Here is an 18,114-nt window from a genome sequence, read left to right as displayed (position 1 = left end):
TTGTTCAGACAATGTTTTCCTAATTTCCTTTAGTTCTTTGTATATGACTTCCTGTAGCTCATTTTACGTATTTAAGACCAATCATTTAAAGTTTTTACTAATAGTTCCAATACATAAGCTTCTTTGAGGATGGTTTCTGGCAAAAAAAAATTTTTTCCTGTGAATGGGACATATTTTTCTCTTTCTTTGTGTGTTTGTAATTTTTTGTTGAGAACTGGGTATTCTGTTTTCTGGAAATCTAGTTACTTTATTACTCTGGGATTGCTAGGTGGTTTGGGGGTTGTTCTGCTATTGTTGAGGTCTGGAGACATCAATTTGTAACTTTTGCAAATTACTTTGTTCCCATATGGAGAATGGAAATTAAAAAGAGAGAGAAAAAAGCTACAGCTGCTTTAAGACTCCTCTGCCCCTTTTGCCTTATGGGGGTTGGAACAAAGGCCATACTCAGAGTGGGTTTCCCTGTGATATAAAGTAGTTGATTCAAAATGATCAGGCTCCACCCCCAGATTTTAAAGTCCTAGGTCCTTACAGCCACCTTGGCACCATCGGACTGCACCAGGAGCCTGGGCTGCATTCCCCACTGCTGCCTACTATGTGCTTGTGGGTTGGGGGATAGTAGCCACTGCTTAGAAGGTGAAGTTTACTGATGTTTTCCACAGTTTACCAGCCTCTTCCTCCAGCTCTTCTCTGTGGTCTACTAGTTTCCAAGGTGTCATAATAGTTGATTTAGACAGTGCCAGGCAATTCAATAGTTGTTTTGGTGAGACTAATTGCCAGAGTTTGCTACTCTGCCATCTCCCTACAATCCTCCAGCAATAGTTTTGTTTTGAATGCAAACACACTTCTTAATCAGACTATCTTTTTGCAGTAAAAATATTAAGTCTATTTACCATGTCTGGACATTGTCTATAAATCCTACATAGTACATAGTTAACAAGACTAACAAGCCAGTGCCAAATAGCCAAATTATAATGGTAAAGTTTTTCCCTGAATTTTTTTACATTAATAAAAAATCAAGCAAGCGCATTTTATGGTTTGAATGGGGTTTATTTATATTTAATAAAAGTAGCAAATGTTATTTAAGTTATTTCCTTAAGAATATTTACTTTGTAAAACTACATTCTTATCATTAGCAACATATATGGAATGTTCCCTGGGTCTGTAATACTGAACTTTGTAATTATTATATACTTCCTGTTTTCCAGGGTTAGACACAACTTTGTACATTAAAGAACTATGGCTTGGCATTGTAGAGTGTCACATGTAGAGGGGTAACCTGATAAGTGAAAAAGGCTCTGGATAAAGAATGTTCTATCATTTGCTGATTTACAAAATGATATTTTTCTTTTTGGGCAATTATCAAACCCAGATGGTTCTGATTTCAATTCCTTTTACTTCTGATATGATGAAAATAAACCAGTTAAAACTAAGTATGGTAGCAGTATAATTGAACCAATATATATGATGCTACATCTTATAGAAAACACAGATGATATTGATATTTTATATTTCACATCTATATTTAACATATTTGGGACAATAAAAAATTAGAAGCATGTTGGGTAAGCAAAAGAAAAAAAGATTATTCTGAAAGTGGATGCATTGTTTGTACCACAAATCTTGAATTTGTTTGCTTTTCAGGAGAAAGGTGGAGTCGTTTAATATTAAAATAAAAAGGTCTTGCTTCTATTTTTCTCATATTCTTTTTTTTTCACATTTTAGATAACCAAATAATCCTATTATTTTATTGCTAAAAACACTGTTATTGGCTACACTTGATTATCAGATTTCAGGCCGACCTTGCTGCTCTCATGTTCGTGGACATTGATTATTTCTACTTTTCCAAATACGCTTAAGATAAAAAACTATAATGGGGAATCGATGGTAATAATTAACGTACAATGACTGGTTAGGACAATGACTAATCTTAAGGATTGAAGTTTTTGTAGTTATGATAAGAGCTCTGATTATCCTGATATGTTGGCTGTACCTAGTAGTTGGGGATGGGGAAATGCATATTTCCAAAGAAACCACACCGCATGCTCATATGACTGCTGGAAATTCTCCGATTCGATGCATCACTGATGTGTAGGGTAGAATCTACATGCATTTTCTTCAGCAAGCTTGCTCCTCCATCCAAAAAGCCCAGCAATATAGATGTCTCACAGACTGTCACTGCTTGTGTCTCTCTGTGTTCACTGCCAATGAAACTGCAGATTCTCCAATAAAATCCAAATATAGATTTAGAACTGAAGGTATTTTGTTTCAGGTATCTATAGTACCTAAAAAAGCAATTTTCAGAAAATAGAATAAATATATATTACATATTTTGTAGTCTATTAATAGTTGTGTATGTTATTTTATATTTACTACAAATTTTGTACATAAAAATAGAAATTGTTAAGAAGAACTTTTAATAATAAGGTGACAGGAACTATTTTGCAATCTAGTCAGAGGAATTCTAGCATAGAAAACAAAGTATGTAACATTTGTTTTTATCTCAAGTGACTCTTAAAACATGTTGTTAGGGAAATTTTCAAACACACAAAGTAAAATGAACACCCCCATATGCCCATCAACCCTCTGAAAAAATTATCAATAATTCTTTCTGTCATTCTTCAGTGAACATTTCTTGATTGTTTAAATGCCTTGCAATTTCCCAAGCCTGTTTTACCTCACTCAAAACTCAGAAAAACCAAATTAGCTAGGTCAAATACAAGATTAATGTGAAGCTAACATGCAGCTTACTTTTGGTGTATCTTCTAAAAGAGGCCCTAGTGATATCTTTGCATGTTTATATATTTTTGTAAAATTAGCAAAAATAAGATACTCAACCATAATCAATTCATACCACTGTCTCTTTCCAACTTCAACCCTCCCTCAGTTATATTCCCCCCTCCTGTTACAACCATGGAGCATTAGTGGGCATTTCTGCGATCTTGTAAAACGTGCTAGTTTTGTGCTTTGCGATTTCTTCATTGTAGAGTTACATAATTGCTGGTCATCCCGGTTGGAATGTCTTCTAGGAATACGTTGAATTTAATCATTCAAAGAATATTTAAGAGCAATTACTCCATAAAACACTTGAAATGTCCTGAAATTGTATAGCTCAGATATAAAAGAAACTCAATAGGGGTTTATCCAAATTTGACAACAGTCCTAAAATTACATGGTGTAACCAATAAGGAGTTGACAATTTGAAAGAAAACTTGTAAACTGCAAAAAAAAAAGCAAATTTCCATCAACTATGCTAGAGGATCATCTAAATTATCTTTGTATTCCTTCTATAGATATGGACTTTACAAAATTATTGTCAATTGAAGAAGCAATCTAAATATATGCAACCAAAAAAAAAAAAGAACTAGGAAAAAAGTATTGAGCTGTTAGTTAATACAAATATTGTCTTTTTTGCCACATTTTGTGAAATTTGAGGAATTTAGTAGCTTTTAAATATTATGCAATTTTCCTTGATTTATTTCATCTTTTAAATACAGAGTTGTAGCTGATTGTTCACTCATAATTTTGCATTTCTTTCCTTAAAAAGGGTCCCACAAATACTACAAATTTCAGGTTCCAGAGATCCTGGCTGCATCCCTGAGGTAGGAATTATTATTATTATTATCCTTATTTAAATTGCAGGTTAGAGAGGTATACTAACTTGCCAAAGGGCACACAGTTAAGAGGTAAAGCAGGCTTTAAAACCAGACATTTTCACCTAAAACATTAGGTAAAAAATTCAAAGCACTATATGTTAGTGTTGGCTCTTTATCAGTTACTAACTGTATGTTCTTGGTAATTCATTTAACCTCTTTAAGCTTCAATTTCATTGTCTCCAAAATAAGGAAATCATTAGATCAGAGTTTCTTAATCTTGATAACACTGACATTTGGGGCAGGGTAATTCTTTACTGTAGGGCTATCCTATGCATTGTAGCAGCATCCCTGCCCTCTATCCACTAGATGCCAATAGCACCATCTAACTGTGACAACCGAAAATATCTCCAAGTATTGCCAAATATCCCCTTGGGGTGTGGGGTAGGGCAAAAATCACTCCCATCCCATTTGAGCACCCATGTGTTAGATCACCTTTGTTATAATATATGCATATTAGTATTATATTAGAGATTAATATACACTAGGCAACTTTTGGAAATTTTGGGGAAGTCTGTTTGATCACTTAGTGGTATCTTATACCCTAACAGAGATGATACTCTAACATTCTGTGATTTTTGCAAATGAGATTTGCTTCAGTTCATGTAAGAGAGAAGCAAAAATGGAGAGAAAGACAGAAAGAGTAACATCAAGCTTTGGCAAGAAACAGCTGTAGGTAACATGAGGGCAGTCACAGGAGTGAGAGAGAATAGATGAGAACACAGGAAGGATGGAATTTAGCTGGGAATAGGTTGTCCTTTCAAATCCAGGCTGAGGTTGACTAACCTGAACTCAGGATGGAGAGCCCACTCTACCACAGGGCATGGGGGTGGGGGTTGCTAGGCATTTTTGACACATAGGAATTCGTAGAAATCTGTGTGCTTTTGCTAATAGCAATACTAAAAAAAGTAAATTTTCCAAAGAATACTTTTAGGGATGGGAGAGGAAGGGGGTATGATTTGCCTGAAAAGCATAGTAACCTTTACGTTCCTGTGGGTTAAAGGACCAGAAAAAGAGAAAAATAATCATTCCACTAGATGGTGCTATTTCTGACTAATTTATGAAGTATAGTTAGATTAGGCATAATGTGCCCATTTCCTTCCCTACTTACTTTCTGTCCTTTTTGAAACTATTTGAATTTAATCATATTTCAAATGAAAGACAACTACCAATTTTTAAAATTTTGAATTAATCTCTATTTCAGATTCAAAACATAAGCATTATTTTAGTCCAACAATTTGGCACTACAGGACAAGGCTCAGGCTCAGAAGCACTAAACTGTGTTGGTAGCAGAGGTTTGTCCTTTGCTACAATTTTAATTCACGCCATAGTCAGATGATTTAATAACACTATTATTGGCAGGTACAAACCAAAATGAAATAAAATCCTTTTTACTTTAACTTTTTCAAAATTTTGGCAGTTTGATAATTCAGAGATGAATTTTTTTTTTTTTTTTTTTTTTTAAAGGAAAGACAGAGAGAAGGAAGGAAGGATAGAAAGAAGGAAGGGAGGAAGAAAGGGAAACATCTTTTTTAAACATTTTCTTGTTTTATTGTATTTTGTTTCTCCGTTTTTGTTACATGGGCTGGGGCCGGGAATCGAACCGAGGTCCTCCGGCATAGCAGGCAAGCACTTTGCCCGCTGAGCCACCGCGGCCCGCCCCCATAATTCAGAGATGAATTTTATGTCTAACCTTTGCAGTCTGAAGATTAAAAAGAGAGGTTAGACATTAAAATGCCTTGCAGAGCTCTGAAATACAATAACTCTAAAAGACAGATAGCCCTATGACTTAGAAGTCTGCTTGTATCGCGTTTAGAAAGGGAAGATGGCCATTGTGCACCTGGATAACTGGACAGTCTCATGTTAAAATGAGAAAAGTTCTAAGGGTGCATTTAAGCATTTATCTTGTAATCGGAAATTTGTGAGATGCACACATCTACTGAAATTTATAACCAATTTGAAGAGAAAAAGCTTACAAATATCCTTATCTCCAACAAATCTTCAAGTTAGTCTACCAGTCTGTGTGTGAATGTGTGAACCAAGGATAAGAATCCTGCAGTTAGTTGTTATAAGTAGTAGTTGTTTGTTTAAGGAAGAAAGATTATTGTTGATCCTCAGCAGAGCTAGCTTTGGTTGTATAACAAACTACATAAGGGACCCTTGAGGAGATTGAGGTGAGGTGAGGCACATCCCATTTAAAACACAGCCCCCCAAAATCAAGATAAGTAAAAAGCTCTCAATGGGGTGAGGTTAGGCAGAGAACAGGCAAAGTGGAAGTAAAAAATAGCAGTAAACAAAGTGGGTAAAACAAAAAAGGATAACTGTAGAGGACCATGCCCTTTGTGTTACCCATATATCTCTAATAATCATTTAAAATATTAAATAATGCAATCATACATTTTTTCCCCACATATTTCTCCAGCAAATTAATGGAGGGAGGGAAGGGTGAGCACAAGTGAGATGGTAAGGACATTAAGTTGTTAATGAAAACACAAAATTCCATTTCAGAGTTTTCTTTGGGGCAAGGCCAGAACTATAAAATGTACTGCCTTCAGAACTCTCTCACCAAAAACATTATTTTTCTTAATACAACGCAAACAGCTTGGTAAAATTTTTCATTAAACAAATACAAACTGAAACAACTGATGAAGAGATTTAAAGACAGTGAGAAGCAGCATGGAGAATAGTGGATGAGACTCCTCAATACCTCCAGCCAATATTTTGTATAAACCACTCTTTAGAGTTGTAAGGCCCGTCTCATTGATGGGCCTCAGAGAGTTCCCCAGGGTCTGTATCTCCCTTGCGCTAGAGAAACACTTCCTAAATGGTCTTGTGTTCCTCCTTTGGCTCCTTTCTATCCCCACCACCAAGTTAACAGGCATTCTGTGAAGAAAAAAAACATTCCTCAGTAAAACAGTTTTGGAAAACGCTACATATTAACCCCTGTCTTGGTCAGGTTCATGTGTCAACTTGGCCAAGTGGTGGTACCTGTTTGTCTGGTTGGGCAAGTGCTGGCCTGTCTGTTGCTATGAGGACATTTCATAGAATTAGATCATGATCACGTCAGCTGCATCCACAGCTGATTCCATTTGTAATCAGCCAAAGGGCAATGAGTGATGCTTAATCTAATCATGGGAAGCCTTTTAAGGAGGATTCAGAAGAGACAGGTTCTATTCCTCCTTCAGCTGGCCAGCCTCTCCTGTGGAGTTCGCCCAGACCCTCCATTGGAGTCATTGGCTTCACAACCTGCCCTGCGGATTTTGGATCTGCATTCCCGCGGTCACGTGAGACACTTTTACAAATTTTATATTTGCAAGTGTTCCCTGTTGATTCTGTTTCTCTAGAGAACCCTAACTAATACAACCCCCTTCTTAGAAATTTCTGATGCACATGGGCAAATGAAAGGGTATAAAATTCTGAGCAGCTCATGGAAAGGAAAATCTGTGTAATATAACTCAGCATTTCCCACATTTAAATTCCCTTCCCTTTCCCCTGAATCCCAGAACTAGGTATTAGCATTTCACAGATCACTAGTATTTTCTAGGAGAGTGTTTGGAAAATGCTATTCTACAGATAAAAGTATTACAACATATTCCTGCCACATTGAGAGGATTGTGAAGATTTTAAAGACTTACCAAAAGATCTACTTAATATCCCGAGAGTTAAGATTTTTGCTTAAATTTGGCTTCTTGGTACAGTTATTTAGCTTTTGCCCTATCATTCTCCTAATTGAAACGTCATCTGTATTCGGAAATAATTGCTTTGTGACTCCTGTAAAAAACAACAATAATTTCACAAAAAACACACTTGAGGCTTTTTCATTTTAAGGTTTAAACTGGGGGGAAACATCAAGCATTCCACATTAAAATTTTGTCTCAATTTTTCAGAAGCAGTCTAAACACCAATGCGATATTTAAGTAGATTAATATATAGTCAGATTTTTCAAAGCAAAGTAAGAGATATCAGAAGGTTCTATGTTATAAACAGAGAGCATACTTTTTTTTTTGACTTGGGCAGGCTTCAGGAATCGAACCCGATAACATATATTTTTATCTTCCTGTGATACTACTCAACTTTAACCGTACCTTCTGAACCTAAATCCCTAGGTCCCTTACCTTAAATGTTAGCAACTTATTTTTACCCATTTCCAACATCTGCTGAACAACTAGATCAGACTGATCCTTTTCCAAATAGAAATGACATATTACTGAAATACAGAGATGGCTTCACAAAAACCCTAAATTTGTTGGATATTTGCAAACAAATTAATTTGATAATAAATTTTTTAAAAACGCAATAGGATAATCAAATTAACCTCTATTTTTCTAGAATAAAAGATGAGGGATGTAACCAAGACAAGAAAGAGAAAACAAGATATAAACTTACTGACATTTTGTTTTAAAAGATTTTGAAAATTCCCTTTTCTAAAACTATGAATTTATAACAGTCATTCAATATTTCAGTGATATAAAATTTAGTTTTATTTTAATCATCATTTTAAATGTAAAGTTTTTCTCTAAAATTTTCCATATTTAGTAAGAATATTATTTAGACTATCATGAGATTTTTCTTTCATGGAAAGATAAATCTGACACAATAAAGAACTATGAAAGAATAACTTGATCTTGAATGGTAACAACTTCCAATTCATATAACAACATAATATAATCAAATTATTACCTATAATTTCTTGAACTTCATTCTGATTCATAGCTGGTTTTACAGCTTTGTCCCTTGAAGTAGAGGATTTTGCTCCTGTCAGACTATGTGTGGCCATGTATTCATTTGTGTAAAGTACTTGCATTAAATCATTAATAAACTTCTGAGGCTTGTTCTTATTACAACGGGCAATCTGCCATTTTTCAATCTTGAACTAAAACAAAAAAAAAGAATAACTGAAATTGGAAAAAAAAAACCTGAAAAGTAATATCTGAAGAAATGGATTACTAATTGAATTAAGAAATATAAGAAAACTTTATCAACATTCTCTAAGATGTCTTAGAGAATGGCAGATTATACTTTTACTATACATTTTACATTTCAGGTTTTAAGAATTAAATGATACCTTAGAGACAATTCCCAAGATTTAGGAGGCATTTGCTCCAGAGTGTAATACAAACTCTTGTCATGTCATCTAGATTTGGTGCTTTAAGGATTCATTGCAACCTGCAACCTCTATACTTAATACTAACTGTGGTAGGCAAATGATGGTCACATCCCAATTCCTGCAACCAGTAAATAGATTATTTTGTAAAAATAATTTCACAGATGTGATTAAGGTTGAGATGGGGAGATTATCCTGGAGATTATCCAGATGGCCCCATGTACTCATGAGCGGAAGAGGGAGGTAGTAGAGAAGGTCAAAACAGGCAGATAGGAAGAGGGATTGTAAGCGTGAGAGGGGCTTGATCTGCAGTTGCTGGCTTTGAAGATTTAGAAGGGGACCAAGAGACAAGGAATGGTGTGGTCTCTAGAATTTGGAATTCTTTCAGTTTACAGCCAGCAAGAAATTCAGGAACTCAGTCCTAGTGCTGCAAGGAACTGAATTCCGCAACAATGAAATGAGCAGGAAACAGATTCTTCCCTAGAGTCTCCAGAAGGGAATGCACCAGCTGAAACTTTGATTTTAGTCCAGTGAAATCCACACCAGACTTCTGATTTACAGAACAGTGAAATAATAAATTTGTGCTCTTTTAAATGACTAAGTTTGTGGTAATTATAGAAGCAATAGGAAACGATACACAAAGATTTAAATATTCTGAATGTTAGATTATTAGTTAGCATTTAATTATTGCTTTTGGAGACATATTTCCCTGGCTGACACCTGGTTCTAGGAAAGCTCTTGTCTTTTTACCTTCCATTGCTTGATTAGGAGAGACTGGGAAAACAGAAAAAGATTCGTGTTCAACCAGCAAACAGAGGGTGACATTTATTTTCTTTCAATGTCAAAATTTTATAACCCTTAATGAGTAGTTATCCAATGAACATCTTCTCTCCTTATTTTAATTTTTATATTAATTGCATCTCGGGAAGAAGTAGGACAAGTATTCTAACTAACCTGTTTCTCATCAGTATGATGCTCTTCGTCAGCTTTCAGGGAAATTGGTGAACTGGAATTAGAATTAGAATTGCTACATGTTGAGGCAAGTGAGTCTGGTGAGGAGTTGTTTGCTGCTCTCCAGAGGGTGGACGCGGATGTGGACACGGTCCCTCCACCCTTAAGCAGAGCCTCTGCCATGCCAACCAGTTCTTCAAACTGGGTAACTGCCTGCGGTAACACTAAAAGGGCAAGAAAAGGTAACACCTCACAAATTACTTCAAGGAACAGGTGCATATAAACATAATTTTTATGGTATGCATAGAAATGTGTGAAGAATACATCCGAATTGTTAACATTTGGTACCTCTGGAAAATAAACATGGTGGCAAGGGTACTTGGAACATATTTACTTTTTATTATTATATAATTAAATAGACATTTAAACATAACGATAAATTTTAAAATGTTTAGTTATTGTATCTGAATGTATATCCATTACTTTGAAACTAAAAGGAAGGCTTTTAAAAGTTAATTCATTTTTCTAATTGCTCATAATATTATTTAGGTGTTGTAATCTCTTGTCTGGAGACATTAAGGATTCTATTATCAGTCACCTTCCAGAAGATCACATTAGGTCAGTTTAGGTGCCAAGATAAAATAATCCACTTCTCACAGATGAAATGAATTGTCTATAGCCTTTGTATACATTTTCCAGTAGTCAAATTCCTTTAAATTAACAAAGATTCACTGCCACAGTTCAAACCTACAATTTCCTATTTCAAAGATGAATTTTGCTAATCAACTGGATGATCTTTTTTTTTCTTTTTCTTTCTTGAATGGAAACTTACACATTCCAATGGAATGTAAGATGGTCTTCTCTGCTGTTAGATCTAGTTTGTTTCCTAAGGACAAATAACATCTGTTGGAGTTGGAAGAGACTATGGACCCTATGTAATTCAACTCCTTACTCTATGGCTGAGAGCACTGCCTGCTAGAGGGGTGAAAAGACTCTGAACTTCTCTTGTATTTTCTCGAAGCATATTACTGAGCTATGATCTTTAGAATAATATTTGATTTGAGAGCTGAAAATCAGGCATTTTGACGACATGGCCAAATTAGTACATTTAAAACTACATAAACAGTAATATCAGACATTTATTAAATCAGCAACTACTTATTAAGCATTTAAAAATATTAAATATTTATGGAGCTTCTATTCTGTGTCCAGACTATTCTGAGAGCCTTACTGATGTTCATTCATTTAATCCTCATTGCAAATCTCCAAAACAGGTATAATCATTTCCCCCAATTTACAGATGTGGACAATTAGGCAGTGAGAGGTTAAGTAACTTGGGCAGGGTCACCCAGTTAGTGAAAAGAAGAGCCAAAATTCAAAATCAGACAGTCTGGTTCCTAAGTCCATGCTTTACACTACTATGTTATGCAGTCTCTGACATTTGCCAACCATTATACTAGGTGCTAGGCTGGGAGTAAAGCTAGACCCATGCCTTTTGGATCTGAAAGTTTGGAAGGCAGGAGACATTATTCACATAACCATGAAAATAAATGAAAAAAATTACAATTGCTAAGTGCCAAGGCATAGGTGCTTGACCCAACTTTTGGGAGGGTTGGTGCTAGGTCAAGGCAAGGAAGACTTCTCTGAGGAGGTTGCAATTTGTCTAAGAGCTAACAGGATTGAAGGGACTTTTAGAGGCGCATGAAAACACAAGGTCTGTTTTTGAGGAACTACAAGAAGCCAAAGCTAGAATGCAAAGAAAAAGAATTTGGTATCAAGTGAGGCTTCAAAAATATTTACTGTTTTATCTAATAATGAAAGTTGTACATTTTCATTGGCATACATTTTCTTGTCATTTCTTTTTGTGCATCTCTATCTTTATTTATTTTCTTTTACATAATTAGTGCAATTCTGTATGAATAGCGTTGTATCTGCTCTTCTTTCCAATTAAGACTATAAGATGATATACAAAAATTAACTCAAAATGGACCAAAGACCTAAACGTAAAACTTTTAGAAGAAAATGTAAGGAAATATCTTATAAATCTTATAATAGGAGGTGGTTTCCTAGACCTTACAGCCAAAGCATGAGCACTGAAGAAAGAAAGATGGGAACTCCTCAAAATTAAACACATTTGTGCATCAACGAATTTCGTTAAGAAAGTAAAAAGACAGCCTACACAATGGGAGACAATAATTGGAAACGATATATCAGATAAAGGTCTAGTATCCAGAATATGTAAAGAGATTCATATATATATGTATATATAGATACACTCAACAACAAAAAGACAGACAACCCAATTACAAGATAGACAAAAGACATGAACAGACACTTCTCAGAAGAGGAAACACAAATGGCCAAAAAGCACATGAAAAGATACTCAATTTCCCTGGCTATTAGGGAAATGCGAATCAAAACCACAATGAGATATCATCTCACACCCTCCAGAATGGCCATTATCAATAAAACAGAAAATGACAAGTGCTGGAGAGGATGCGGAGAAAGAGGCACACTTATCCACTGTTGGTGGGAATGTCAAATTGTACAACTGCTGTGGAAGGCAGTTTGGCGGTTCCTCAGGTAGCTAAGTATAGAACTGCCAGATGACCTGGCAATACCATTGCTAGGTATCTACTCAGAGGACATGAGGGCAAGGACACAAATGGACATTTGCACACCAATGTTTATAGCAGCATTATTTACAATTGCCAAGAGATGGAAACAGCCCAAATGTCCATCAACATAAAAGTGGCTAAAGAAGCTGTGGTATATACATACGATGGAATATTATGCAGCTGTAAGACAGAATAAAGTTATGAAGTATGTAACAACATGGACGGACCTTAAGGACATTATGCTGAGTGATATTAGCCAGAAACAAAAGGACAAATACTGTATGGTCTCACTGATATGAACTGACATTAGTGAATGAACTTGGAGAATTTCAGTGGGTAACAGAGACCATCAGGAGATAGAAATAGGGTAGATATTGGGTAACTGGAGCTGAAGGGATGCAGATTGTGCAACAGGACTGATTGTAAAAACTCAGAAATGGACAGTACAATACTACCTAATTATAGCACAATAATGTTAGCACACTGAATGAAGCTGAATGTGAGAATTATGGAGGAGGCCTGGGGACACAAATGAAATCAGACAGAAAGATAGACAATAAAGACTGAGATGGTATAATCTAGGAATGCCTAGAGTGTAAAATGATAGTGACTAAATGTACAAATTTAAAAATGTTTGTGCATGAGGAAGAACAAAGGAATGTAAACACTGCAGGGTATTGAAAATAGATGGTAATTAATATTTTAAAACTTAAACTTATGTGTGAGACTAAAGCAAAAAATGTTTATTTGGTACAAAATTTATATTTTGACTAGTGCATTTCCTAATATAACTTATGTGGACAGCTTAATAGAACACCATAAGTACCTTGAGTAGGGAATAAGATTTTGTAGGTTTGTCTAGAGTGATGCCTCAATAAATCCCAGAAGGATTTGAACAGTGAATAAAAAAGTATTTGCAAAGTCTCCTTTGGGGAATGGTGAGAAATGGGGAAAATTCAACTTCACCAAGTGGAGAATTCGTGATATTCTCACAAGCAGTGGGGACAACCAAAGCAATAGGCTGAGTCCCCAATCTTGGGGTTTGTTAATATGAACTTAACCCCACAATGGATAGGCTAAGCCTGCTTAAAATTAGGCCTAAGATTTACCCCCAAGAGAACCTCTTTTGTTGCTTAGATGTGGCCTCTCTCTCTCAGCCAACACGACAAGCAAACTCACTGCCCTCTCCCTCTCTACATTAGACATGACTCCCAGGGGTGTGACCTTCCTGGCAACATGGGGCAGAAATCCTAGAATGAGCTGGGACTCAGCACCAAGGGATTGAGAAACCTTCTTGTGGTAGTTAGATTCAGTTGTCAACTTGGCCAGGTAAGGGCACCTGTTGCTGTGGACATGAGCCAATGTTCATGAACCTCATCTGTTGCTGATTACATCTGCAGTTGGCTAGGAGGCGTGCCTGCTGCAATGAATGATGTTTGACTTAATTGGCTGGGGCTTAAATGAGAGAGAACAATGTAGCACAGCCCAAGTAGCTCAGCATACCTCATCTAAGCACTCGCAGCTCAGCCCAGGCCTTTGGAGATACAGAAAGAAATCACCCCAGGGAAAGTTGTTGGAACCCAGAGGCCTGAAGAGAAGCCCAGCAGAGACCATCCTGTGCCTTTCCACGTAGGAAAGAACCTCAGTTGAAAGTTAGCTGCCTTTCTTCTGATGAACTAGCAAAATAAATCCCCTTTTAATATTAAAAGCCAGTCCATCTCTGGTGTGTTGCATTCCGGCAGCTAGCAAACTAGAACACTTCTCGACCAAAAAGGGGAAGAAAGAAATGAGACAAAATAAAGTGTGAATGGCTGAGAGATTCCAAACAGAGTTGAGAGGTTATCCTGTAGGTTATTCTTACTCATTAAATACATATCACCTTTTTAGTTAAGGTGTAGCAGATAGGCTGGAGGGAACTGCCTGAAAATATAGAGCTGTGTTCTAGTAGCCATGTTTCTTGAAGATGATTGTATAATGATATAGCTTTTGCAATGTGACTGTGTGATTGGAAAACCTTGTGTCTGCTGCTTCTTTTATCTACCTTATGGACAGATGAGTAAAATGCATGAATTAAAAATAAATAAGTAATAGGGGGGAAAATATTAAAATAAATTTAGTAGATTGAAATGCTAGTGATCAATGAAAGGGAGGGGTAAGGGGTATGGTATGTATGAATTTTTTTCTGTTTTTATTTCTTTTTCTGAATTGATGCAAATGTTCTAAGAAATGATCATGATGATGAATATACAACTATGTGATGATATTGTGAGTTATTGAGTATATATCAAGAATGGAATGATCATATGGTAAGAATATTTGGTTTTGTATATTGTCATGTTTAATAAAAAAAGATTATAAGGTGAATATGTTGCCTGTTTTATTATTCTTAGAAAATATGATTGTTTGAGTTCTAATTTACATACAGTTAAAGGCAAGATATTATGTGAAGTCTGGTCAGGAATTAGGTAGCAGAGGGTGAATGGATATACTCAGTTAATGCATACCCTGTAAGATACAGAGCATTTCCATTCTGCCAGAAAGAGTTCCCTCATGTTTCTTCTAAGTCAATCCCTGGTCTCACTTCAGAGCAACCACTACTCTGATTTCTTTAGCCATAGATAAGTTTTACCTGTTTTTTAAAAAAAATTTTTTAAATGTATTATTATATCATAGGATATTTTTCCTATTTCTTAAGAACTTACAGTTTTCATAAAGTACTTAGAAGAGTGTCTAGTGCTTTATAAGTTAGTGTTAGTTACTAACTCCCTATATATTAAGCATTTTAATTTTTTATCTGTTATAAGTTACAAAATGCTTTTTCTCAGAGTGTTTGTCTTCTAATTTTATATTTTAAAATAACACATATTTTTAAATTTTAGCTAAAAGTAGCAGTCTTTTCTTTAGTATATCATCCATTTATTTTATACTTGCAGTTATTCATTATTCATATCAAATTTTTGCCTATATACTTTGAACAATTCAAATACTTTTACAAGTAAGTTTTTTCCAGAATATATTTCTAAAACTTTTAATGAAAAAATTTAAACAAAATAAAAAATAGTACACTCTCATATGTCCATCTTCCAGTTTTACTACGTCCTTTCTTGTTTCATCTATATACCTACCCCCTTCCTCCCTCTACCAAGATTATTTGAAACAAATCATAGCTGTCATCTCATTTTTATGAGTATTTCAGCATGTATTTTTAAAAGGTAACACCGTAACACTATCGCCAGTGCCAGTAATAGTTAACAATAGTTTTTTAAATATCAAAATTTTCTTTTATAGTTTGTCTGAATCAGGATCTACTACAATTTGTTGCTGCCTCTTAACTTTTTAAAAACCATAGGCTTGTTCTCCTTTTCCTAGCTTTTACTTTGTAATTTATTAATTGAAGAAGCAGGGTTTGTCTTGCAGGGTTTTCCAATCTGGATTTTGCTGATTGCATATTTAAGGTGGTGCTTAACATATTCTCTCTTCCCTGTATTTCTTATAAATTGGAAGTTAGATCTATAGTCTTGGTCAGATTCAGAGAGTATTTTTACATCTGTTAGGAGGCATTTTATGCAATGTTAGATTTTTTGTGATATTAGCAGTCACTAATGATCACTGTTTGAATTCATGTCATAAGAGGCTGCAAAATAGTGATATTTTAATTCTTTTCTCATTTACTTGCTAGAAATTTATAATGATAACTTACCCTCATCCACTATTTGGCTACTCTGGGGTTCCTTTTATAAGTAGTGGCAGGACAAATGCTTGACTTTTAGGTCTGAATTTATCAGTTTTCAAAATAATGAGTTGGTTCTTTCCTATTACCATTAAGTTCTTTTTTCACTTTTGAATGGCATTATGAAATCATCTATTTAAACATACATGAAATGTATGTAGTTATCATTCTTATTGATGTTCAAATTATCCCATCTTTGGTCAGTGGAAGTCTCTCCTAGTTGACATTTCTACATAGTCTTTGCTAACTTCCTTGCTTTCTGGTATGACAAGATGTTTATACAAATACCCTGTTCAAGGCTTCTGACAAGATTCATCTTGTATATTTCCTGGTCAAGACCTGGAATCAGCCATTTTTCAAAGGAACCCTAATTCATTTTAGTGGGAAATGGTATTAAAAGACCAAACTCAGGTGCTAGGAGTGCTCGTTGAAGAGTATTAGGAAATATATATGATTATTTTGAAGATAAAATTAATCATATGTTCAATCCAATACTTCCAATTCAAATTCAGACAGTGGAGTTTTATTTTATTTTTGATTTGTTTACTGATGAAAAATTTTATTTAAAAATTTTATTTAAAAAATTTTTAGTGTGGTACAATATTTACAACCCAACTCTAGCCTCCTATGGAGCCACCACACTGCCCTCCAGAGATGCTGCACCACTCTGCTTCCCTACCAACAGTAAACAGGTACATCTCTCTCTCCACATTCTCTCCAGCCCTTGCATCTCTCTGTTCATTTATTTTTATTCACAAATCTTCACACACATACATTCCATACATGGTGTACAATCAATGCCTCACAATATCATCACATAGTTGTATATTCATCGCATTTTTTAGGCCATTTGCACCACTCTGAAAAATAAATAAAAAGAAAAAACTGATACATCCCATACCCCTTACCCCTCCCTCTCATTGACCACTAGCATTTCCATCTGCCCAATTTATTTTACCCCTTATCCTCCCTATATTTATTTTTTATCCATATTTTTTTTACTCATCTGTCCATACCTTGAATAAAAGGAGCAACAGACACAAGGTTTTGTCTTTTTTTTTTTCTATCTTATTTCACTCAACATACTGTCCTCATTATTCATTCACCTCATTGCATGCCTCACAACTTCATTCCATGATGCCAGGTCCCAGCTCATCCCGGGAGTTTTGTCCCACACTGCCAGGGAGATTTACACCCCTGGGAATCATGTCCCACGTTGGGGTGGGGGGCAGTGAGCTCACCTGCCAAGTTGGCTTACAGAAAGAGGCCACATCTGAGAAACAAAAGAGGTTCTCTGGGGGTGACTATTAGGCTAATTTTAGTAAGCTTAGCCTATCCTTTGAGAGAATAAGTTTCATAGGGGAGAACCCCAAGGTTGGTGGCTTGGCCTACTGATTTGGTTATCCTTATTGCTTGTGAGAATATCAGAAATTCTCCAAACATGGAAGCTAAATATTTCCTCCTTTCTCTCCAGTTACCCTAGAGGAGTTTGCAAATCCTTCCTTATCTACTGGCCAAATTACTCTGGGATATATCAGTGCATCACACTAACCTGGGCAAATTAACAAAAGCTCATGCCCTATTCAAGAGTGCATATACTTAGGGTGTTCAACTAAACTGACCACACAAGTTAAATTAGGTACTGCGCTACCCAAAATAAAAATTTAGCACCAAATAAACATCTCTCCCTTTGGTCTCACAGAAGTTGAAGTTTAAAAATATGTATGATATCATCCTTTACCCTGTATTCTAATTTACCTTAGTCCTATCCAGATCAGCTTCATTCATGTTTCTACTCAAAAACTGATCACTTTTTCAACTTTTTAAACAGAACCTGTATGGGATACTGCTGACTTTTACAGCTTCAGAGTTCTGACTCTGAGTCTCATGTGTCACATAAATACCCAAAGTTTCTGGGAATGACCAGGTTATATACAAACAGCTCAGTATATCAGAATTCATAAATAAGTTACTGCTGAATATATGTGACTGAATATATATATGACCCTTTATAATAGGCCCGAACCTGACAATCCATGCTCTCAATTTCAGTTCTGAGTT

At 35.5% G+C, this 18,114-nt stretch overlaps 1 protein-coding gene across 2 annotated transcripts in view; it reads right to left on the bottom strand.

Annotated features, from left to right (window-relative positions):
- Positions 1-1,039: 1,039 nt before the first annotated feature.
- BEND6 (BEN domain containing 6) overlaps positions 1,040-18,114 on the bottom strand; it is a 79,749-nt gene continuing 62,674 nt past the window's right edge. The window contains exons 6-9 of one of the 2 annotated variants that reach the window (XM_077159239.1): positions 9,709-9,929; positions 8,331-8,523; positions 7,286-7,421; positions 1,040-2,282 (exon numbers count right to left, since the gene is read on the bottom strand). In XM_077159239.1, coding sequence (XP_077015354.1) covers positions 7,294-7,421; positions 8,331-8,523; positions 9,709-9,929 — 542 coding nt within the window. In that variant the 3' untranslated portion in view covers positions 1,040-2,282; positions 7,286-7,293. Of the gene's footprint in view, positions 2,283-6,412; positions 6,534-7,285; positions 7,422-8,330; positions 8,524-9,708; positions 9,930-18,114 lie in introns of those variants that run through there. The other variant, XM_077159240.1, reaches the window with a different exon arrangement.

The sequence above is a fragment of the Tamandua tetradactyla genome, chromosome 5, assembly GCF_023851605.1.
Source record: "Tamandua tetradactyla isolate mTamTet1 chromosome 5, mTamTet1.pri, whole genome shotgun sequence".
In the NCBI taxonomy this organism is placed as follows: Eukaryota; Metazoa; Chordata; class Mammalia; order Pilosa; family Myrmecophagidae; genus Tamandua; species Tamandua tetradactyla.
Note: the sequence above shows the minus strand (reverse complement) of the source record. Positions and strands in the feature narration are given on the sequence as shown.